This window comes from Eretmochelys imbricata, chromosome 22, assembly GCF_965152235.1.
Source record: "Eretmochelys imbricata isolate rEreImb1 chromosome 22, rEreImb1.hap1, whole genome shotgun sequence".
Classification (NCBI taxonomy): domain Eukaryota; kingdom Metazoa; phylum Chordata; order Testudines; family Cheloniidae; genus Eretmochelys; species Eretmochelys imbricata.
In genome coordinates, this window is record NC_135593.1 from 19,344,725 (window position 1) to 19,353,638 (window position 8,914).

The window sequence follows — 8,914 nt, forward strand, 5'->3', positions numbered from 1 at the left end:
GCAGGTAAGTGCCAATGGCAGTAAGAGATGTTACAGACGAGTCAAGTTCTTTAAAGCTCTCACTGTTCTACCAGCATCACCTCAGTCTTGTCTGGGTTCAGCTGTAGCCAGGTGCTGAATTCAGCTTGCTGTTGATAGAACTGTTGACATTCTACATGAAGGAGATGTAGAGCTGTGTGCTGTCTGCACTTGGCTAGTGCTTTGGCCTGGGGGAATCTTGCCAGCTTCTGAGGCTCTCTGTTGAGGGGTGTGGATCCTATGAGACTCTGCTGGTGGCAGTTTTGGAGGGGTAGTTGCCCATGATGACTCCCTGTTGTTCAGCATGCTGGCTTCTGTCTCTCCCTTCCAGATGTAGCTGGACCTCACTGCTCAGAAGAGATTTCAGTGTAGTTTGTGAAGCACTTTGGGACAGATGGCCCAGTGTGGGCTATTCTGAGATGAAGATAATTTCTCTCTGCAGTTTACATGGCCCAGGGGTGCTGGATATGAAAATACCCACAGGGAATCGCTGCTGAAGGGAAGGGAAGCTAGAATTCCATTCCCTATAGCAGGCTGGGCTAACACAATGGGCATAATATGGGGTCTGCAGCCTGACTCGGGGAGGGCCAGAACCAAACCTGCAACCAAGCAAGTGTGATAGACCCAGACTGGCCTCATGGAGGGTTAAGAAGGCAAGGATATAATAGAGAGCTGCACTCTTTGCTTCCTTCCCCACTCTTGGCTCTGCATCCACCCTGAAGGGGAATGACTCCTCCTGAGGTGCCAGCTTGATGAATTGCCTGCAATGTGATGGAAGCTCTTTAAAGAGAACCAGTGGAGCTTCTGCGCAAGTCTGAGCTCAGGGCTAGTGACTGACTAGTCTGTGCTGTGGGCAGCCGTTCACCTCAACAGGTGAGAGTGAAAATCACAGATGAATGTGACTTTGTGTCCCTAATAGACAACGAGCTTCAGTGGCAGACAGTCCAAGGAGCTGGTGTGTGTAGCTCCTTGGACTTGGGCACGTGGCAGATTTGAAAAGAAGAGGAGATAACAACAGCTCATTCTGGGAAGTGAAGTGCAAAGCTGATCTCATTATACTGTTTCCAGAGCACTTCAGCTTCTGACATTTGCACAAGAATAGCAGTCATTAAAGGAGCCAGCAAAAGAAGAGGAGGAACTTTCTGTTAGATTACGCTGCCTGGCTGAAAACACACTGATGGGGAGGGGTGTTGAGACAGATGGTACACGTGGCTCACAATTTATAATTTCCTTAGGAGAGCAAATTTTTCTTTTCTATTTGTATCCCGTTTAAACCTTTTAACCAAAGACAAAATCCCCGGCCCCTAGTCCTGCTAATCCTTAGCCAGCAAAACCATGGCAGCCCCAAGATTAATGTAATGTTTGTTTTCACTCTGAAAGTTCTTGCTAGTCGTTCTATTTTATATGCCCTCTTTGGATGCGGTCTGCTTTGATGTGGGCCAGCTGCTGGCATCAGCGTCTATGAAACGCGTGCATGTACTAAGGAAACAATAATACCCTGGCCTCGACCGGCGTGCCCAGATTCAACAGAGCACTTAAGCACGTGCCTAAGTCTCACTGACTTCATTAGGACTTACCCATGTTTAATTTTAATCATATAGTTAAGTGCCTTAAGGGGCCTTAAGACAAGCATTTTTATGGGGCCTATTGACTGATGTTTTTTGTGCCATGTTGCTTCACTTCGTGGGTGGGAATTGCCTCCCTAGCCTGGCCCTGAGTTTGGTGGTTGTGGCAGTGGCAGGCCCCCTGCTCATGTGTCATTTAAATGGTGTTGGAGAACTTGGAAGATTCCAGGTGGGTGAGACCCTCTTCTCTGCCTTTTGGGGGCAAGGAAACCCTCGGGCTCTTTTGGGAGAGTGGTGCTTATTTTTATTAGAGGTGAAACTTTAAGCACAACACAGACAGGGTATCTCTGGCACAATCTGTGCGAATGGAGGGATTGCATCTTAGTTTGTGTGATACCATCTGTGGTGTATACCATCCTCCATTCTGACTTGTATCCTCTCTGGAGTGGCTCCTGTGTTGCATGCCAATCTCCTTTTTGTCAGTGAGGATGCTCTTCCCTAGAAGAGTCTGTTGTGAGTACTGCCCTTGGTCTTTGAAGTCACCTGGCAAGCCATGCGACTCTGAGAGCAGAATTTAGTCATTCTGCCTTTAATTTGTTCTCCTCATGCTGTAGGTAAACTCCCATTACCCACAATTCAGAACTGTCCTCTGAAACTGTACTTGTGTTTTTCTGAAATTCTGATTATTCTCTCCCAAAAATTCTGATTTCCCAGATTTTGCATCTGTTGCTTGAGCCATTGAAATAACTCAGGTTTACCACAACTGTGTCTCCTGCATTTGTTATCTCTTGACTGTGGATACTACCCTGATAGTGTTAAAATTAATGGGAACCGCAGTGCTCGGTTTCTTTGGAAAATTAGGCCATTATGCCACATGCCTGAACATGGATTGAGGTGTCTAACTTTGGGCAACATGTTGGAACATTTTGGCTTTGGACTGTGTTAGCAATGAAAGCGTCAGTCCTTGCAACACGAAAATAAAGCACTTTCAGAAGAGGGCGACCACCAGGAGCATAGACTATTAAAATTCATGCCTCAAGGCTTATCAAGAATCATGCAGTTCCTATTCAATTTTTCCCCTTAGTGGAAATAAGGGATGTCCCATTTTTGAGGGGGGATCCCAATAGACGTTAGAGATGAGGAGGATGTAAGGTTAGAATAAATAACAGGAAATGGAGGGGGAATTTGCATGTTTCTTGTTCCCTGCCTCCCACTGGAAACAGAGGGGGAAGCACCAGAAGATCCTGCTGCAAGCTTTTCGCACGAGCACAGCCCAAAGGGCCTCAGCATGTGACTGCACCATGCAGGGATAATGTGCTTGTAATGCAAACAATGACCAGGAAGATGGAAACCTTTCCTGTAATGTATGTTTCTATATCTGTACTGAATGTTTCTGTCTCTTCCAGGTGGGTTCCCATCGCTCAGTGGAAGTCCTGCCCCTCTGGACAGCAATTTAGGTTATTTACCTGCAGGGTAAGACGCCTGGTCTTTTGAGTGTGGCTGTTTCAAAGAGCTGCTGTTTTTTGTTTGGTGTGGTTTGTAGGTCAGATATGATTTTCTCCTGATCTACTTGTTTCATCAAATAGGTTAGATTCGGAGCTTAAGTTATTAGCCAGGTCCCCATTTAAATGCTCAGTTGCAGGTTTTACAAAAGTGCTCCCAGTAAGGCTCAGCCAATAGCACTCTTGTTTCAAGACCAGAATGTTATGGGTTCCAGTCCCACAACAAGTGTGATTTCACACTTAGGATCAATGCTGCAGTGCAGGCCTGGGCAGGAGGGGCTGCCGCACTCAGGGCAACCGTGTCTTTTTGGCTGAGTTGTTGAGATCCTGGTGGTGAGGTGGAAATCAAAGATCCTTTGGTACCTTTCGTAAAGAGCAGGGGATGAACCTGTTTTCCCAGGCAACACGTCCCTCTGTTAATAAAAGAGGCTCTTATCTCCAGCGCTGCAGCTGAGTTATTGCTGGGGGTGCAGTGCCCGCTGTGATGCCGTGGTGATAGGCATGACCACAAAGCACGCCCTGTCCAAGGAGCAGCTTCTCTGGTGGCTCCCTGGCCTCTTGTAATGATCCCCCAAGTAGGCAGACTCTCCCTTGCCCAGGAACTTTTCCCAGAATGCCTTTCTGCGACTAGTCCAATAGGGCTGCAGCTGCTTGGCTCTGCTCGATTTTAAGTCACCATTTTGCAAGTGGACGCTTGTGGGATCACTGCGTTTCATTCTAACTCATTGCTCTGTGAGATTCGTGGGTACAACCCCCAAGTCTAGTCCATTGCAAAAGTCTTGGTATTTTGTAGTTCCAGACTGGCAAAGGACCACCCCAGCAGCACAGCTCTCTGCTGTCTGGGTTACACCAGGCTCAGAGTTCGTGTTTCACCTTTGCTGAACAGCTGCTCTTCCGAACCTTGAAGGCAGTCCTTTTAAAAATCTTTTCCCAGGCCCATAGAACTCGTGCCTGGCTAAGCAGCACCTGGAGTGAGGGGAACACCTTAATTTCCCAAGCTTTCTCTTCAACTCCCTTGTATCTTAATCCCGTTCAAGAAGGTGGAAAATCAGCCTAGAGTCAGTCTCTCTCTCTCTCTGCTGGGCTTTTGCTACCCAACAACACTGCATTTTTCTCAAGGGGCAGGGACGAGTGGGGAGCTGCCTACCCCCTTTCTTCCTGAAGAAGAGTGTAATGGTGCTGCCTGTCGGCAGAGGATAATGGGGTAAATGGAGACTCCTATGGAGTTAGCTGGGGTGCCTGGGTCCTTGCCAACAACTGAGGCTTTGTGGTGCTAGAGAGACCAGGAGAATGGCAGAGGCTGAGTAACATGGCTGCTGAAACTTCTTCCCAGTCTGGTAGGGGAGAGGAGGGCAGGACACTGAGCCAAGAAGCGGTTGCTTTCTGTTGCATCAAGCTGTGGCTATTTCCATGGCAGCCCATCAGTTTCAATCTAATCCGTTGGCTCATTTCTTGCCATATCTTTCTTTCTCTCTCTGTCACGACAGTGAGCAAATCCGCCTGTTCCAGCGTTCCCAGCTCCGAGGCCCTGAGACAGACAGGACTAGTGTCCAAGGAATGATTGATGCCAACAAGAAATGGCTGGAAAATTTCAAGAAGGATTCAAAAGTGTATCCTTTGCTTTGGTCTTGTCTTATTTGCACTCCTGGCGCTGCTGTAGGTAGAAGCAGAAAGCAGGTGGTGAGTGACTATGGAGCAGCAAAGCATTGAGCAGCAGCTGTGAATTTGGTCCCTGCAAGGGACAGTGTATCTAGAGCAGAAGGTGGACTAAGGCTCTGGACTTCTGAATTCTGTTCCCAGCTGTGTCTTGACTCACTTTGACCTTAGACAATCCCTTCTCTTTGTGCCTCGCTATTCTGCAGTGATGGGCCCAAGCGGTGCCACTTCTAGTCAAGATACTGCACTGCTCCGGGTGGTCACGGGCGCAATAGCAGAGGAGGCAGCTGGGAAATGAAGGATTTAGTTTCTTGGGATTAGTCTTGTCCCTGTAGGCAGTGTATTTGTAGCTGTGTCGGTCCCAGGATATTAGAGAGACACGGTGGTGAGGTAAGATCTTTTATTGGACCAACTTCTGTTGGGGAGAGAAATATGTGTTTCCTACTTACGCTAAACAATCTGTTCCACCTCCTATTTAGCTGGGGGACACTAAATACGTATCCCAGCCCTGAAGAAGAGTTCAGTGTAGCTCAAAAGTTTCTCTCTCAATCTCTCCCCAACAGAAGTTGGTCCAATAAAAGAGACTGCCTCCCGCACCTGGTCCCTGTGAGACCTTTAGCAGCACTGACGTTTGTGCTGTGGGCAATTTCTGATGAGAAGCTCAGGAATGGGAAGCAATGGTTCCTGCACTGGGCAGTTGACTCAAAGGGAGAAGAGCCACTAGAAAGAGATCTCCCCTCGCTGTTAAATGGGGTAACAGGTCCCTCGTGCTCTCTGACCGTATTATGCTGCAACTGTAACTCTCTCTGCAGTGCACGTTGATATGGGCAACAAATCCCCAGGTCCCTGTGACAGAGCGATCTGTCTTTAGCACAGGGCTGTGTTGAGTTCCATAACCCTGCTGTAAGTCTATTTGACCTGTGTGCAGGGGTCCGAATACAACATGTGAGCATGAGGCTTGATTCCTGCTCCTGTGACTTGTCCGCCTCCCATGTCTACATTCACGCAGGCTGAATTCACATGTAAGCAATGCGTTTCCTTCACTGAGCTTCCAGTCCTCTCTTTCCAAGCACACAGAAGCCTTCTGCCAGCAGCCCTGGCCTGGTGCAGCTTGGACTGGATGAAAACAACCAAATTAAAGTGTATCACTACTAAAAGGTGACGGAGCCCCAGCAGAGAGGGGCATAGCCTTCCCGCCCTATGCCCCAGGAGACAGCCTGGCAAGAGAGCAACACAGCTGCACTCTGTTCCATCTTACAATACATTGCGTTGCGGTGGTACCCAGAAGTCCCTCGTCTGTCTCTTTGCTCTGCCCTTGAAATAAAGTATCTTTCCAGGAGGCGGGAGGAAGTGGACTTCCCAAGTGAATTCTTCTAATCCTGTAATGTGTCCAAATATACTTTATAGACCGCTTAATCCAGTGGTGAAATGTCAGGGCTTCAATAAATCAACAGTTCCCTCATTAGTATTCCAGCCATCACCTGATGGAAATGTGGCTCACTGAGGACTTGGAATAACTTGTTGCGGGGGAGGAGGTGAATTCCAACAGAAAACTGTTGCTAGAGGAAGAGAATGCACTATGGATTCACAACAAACAGTGGTTGCAGGTGACCTCAGACCCGGACTCTGTGGCACAAACTTGAGCTTGGGAGAATGAAAAGCAATTGTCTATATTTTTTTACATGGAAGAGCACAATCGAAAGCAATATAGTCAGAGCTTCTGGGCACCACGTCCTGACTATAACAGGAAAAGAAAACCAGCTCTGTTCAGTCAGGATTCTTTTTCATATCCAGTGTTGAGTTTGTTTCTAGTTGAAAATGTTTTGTATTCAGCGCGTCTGAGTTAGGAGACTGGGGCTGATCCTTCAGGGGACAGTGGAGGCTGAGCCTCTGGGAAGGGTTTTAACAAACCCACTTTCTTTTTGACAGGGCAGAAGCCATAGGAGCAGGCAGTGCCAGGTGGGGATGGCTTGCAGGGCTGACGCGATGGAGGAGACCTCCCTACTGCCCCCGAGCTGCGTGGTTCGAGTCTGGGTGACTGGAGAAGCCTGTGGTGGGAGTCTGTCTGGATTCTCTCCAGTCTGGATTTGCTGAGAGCCAGGCTGGAGGACGTGGCGGGCAGAGACTGTCGTGAGAGAGTCCATTGTCAATGGAGCTCTACCGATGGGTGTGGCCTGAATAACCACCAGTAACAGACAGAGCCCCAGCCAAGCCGAGTGCTCTCGCTCCCTGGGGAGCCCAGCTCCAGACTTGGGCTGGTTTGGGGTCGTTTCCAATAAGGGCTGAGCGTGACGATACTCGAGACAGACTAGGAGCGGCTTGCTGCTCTGCAGGACTTGTGTGGGAGAGCTGGTTTGGTCAGTGACACGGCTCTGACTGGGCTGGAGAGGAGGCTGACATGTTGGATAAGGTCGTTTCTGCTTTGCACGGTCGCTTTTCTGACTGCAGCCGTCGTGAAGCCGCACACCTCGCTTTCAAGTCCCTCCGTTCGCTGGGCCCCTCCAGCTGGTTTCAGTGTGTGGAGCAAGCCAGCAGCACGCCGAGAGGCTGCTTTTCTGGGGTGGGAAAGGCACTTCTGTGTCTGAGCACTCGCTCCTGCTGTAGTGCCTGGGCCTGAGGAGGCAGCCCAGAGAGAGCGCAGCCCGAAGAAACACGGAGCCGATGAGTCATGGGATTGGACGGCAGGGAGGGGCTGTTGGGCGCCTGCCCAGGATTCAAACGGCCAAGGATCTGTCAGCTTCCCAACTGGGGGCCGGTGAAGTCCATTGTAAGACGCTTTCCTCGGCGTTGGATCAGTCCCTTGGCATGGCTGCAGCTTGATTTCGTTGCCTTGTGGACATTAAAACCCATTTGGCATTTGCCTGAAGACGGCCTTCAAAAAATATCCTCCTCTCCTGTCCTCAGTTCTGGGTCAGGGCAGTGAGGAGGAAATGCAGAGATGGGTGTAGAGGCAGGCTGCGTTTCTAGCTGCTGCGTGGTGCTGTGTCATTAGCCATCATTCCTCTAAGCTGGCTTGGGATATTTATGCTTTTTAAACAACAATTTTCTTCTGGCCATTATTGTTTGTTTGACTAAAAATCTGCATTAAAGGGATGAGAAATCATCCTTCAAAGAGTTCCTACCAGAGATGACTAAAACAGAAAGGACTGGAAGTTGTAGCTTTCCACCCTTTCATACTGTTTGCGTTTCTCAGTCTGGATAGTGAGGATAGGCTAAAATAGAAAGTGACATTGTCTGGTTCATTTTGCTTTCTGATTTTCGTGCGCCAGCACCTGGTTGCAATAGTTTGGGTTGCAAATGCTTCAGGGGACTGTTTACATGCAAACAGAAAATGTTTTACTTAAATTTTTAAGCAAGAGAAAATGTCCATTTTTATACTTTATAACTTTTAAAATAATACCTGATCTTTAAAATGTAAGCTACCTGACTTTGTTCTCCTTAAACAAGGGCTTGGACTGGTTCTGCAGACAGATCCCGGGGAGTGGATTTGTGCTCACAGGGTCTGGCACTAACATCTCTTACCTCCTTTCCTTGCTGATAAGCTGAGGGCAGGTGACTCCCAGAGGCACTGCTGATATAACACAGCATGCTGATGTCCTTACCTAGGGCACACTTAGCAGTACTGACTGACTGAGTGGCCTTGAGTGACCACTGGGAACCGGCAGGAAAGAATGGATCATTAGGTAGGTTTCCTGCCCGCTGTACCAGATTACACAAATCCTTGTCTGCTGGAATTTGCTTTTAGTCTCTCTCTCTCTCTCTCTCTCTCTCTGCCACATGGCAGCCCTCAACTTTTTTTGAACAGCCCCACTTGTCCTGGCTTTCCCCAGCACTGAACCCCTCTGCAGTCATTGGGACATTACACCCAAAGCACACACAGAGCAGAAGACGTGCCCCCTTTGGAATCATACCTGTACATTCTAGAGAGCATATATTCTTTGTGTGGGTAAAAGACTATTTTAGTAACCAAATGACTGTTTCTGTCGCAGGTCTCTTCTCCCCCTTGTGAAGCTTTCAGCTGTATCCTGTTTTGTATGCAAATTAAATTGGCACGGATCTATTTTGTACAATGGTGGTGTTTGCAGCTTTGTTTTTTTCCAGCTGAGATTTTTGTCTCCCTCCCTCGAACTCAGCCCTGGTATCCACCTTGCTGTTCCGTTTCAGACACTTTCC

The 8,914-nt window shown here is 48.5% G+C and overlaps 1 protein-coding gene across 9 annotated transcripts in view; it reads left to right on the plus strand.

Moving 5' to 3' along the window:
* The window catches only part of CEP164 (centrosomal protein 164), a 70,055-nt gene extending 61,244 nt beyond the window's left edge, over positions 1-8,811 (plus strand). For 8 of the 9 annotated variants that reach the window (XM_077839957.1, XM_077839958.1, XM_077839964.1 and 5 more), the window contains 3 exons: positions 2,990-3,056; positions 4,573-4,695; positions 5,797-8,811. In XM_077839957.1, coding sequence (XP_077696083.1) covers positions 2,990-3,056; positions 4,573-4,695; positions 5,797-5,896 — 290 coding nt within the window. In that variant the 3' untranslated portion in view covers positions 5,897-8,811. The remainder of the gene's footprint in view (positions 1-2,989; positions 3,057-4,572; positions 4,696-5,796) is intronic. The other variant, XR_013348608.1, reaches the window with a different exon arrangement.
* The last annotated feature ends 103 nt before the right edge of the window (positions 8,812-8,914 follow it).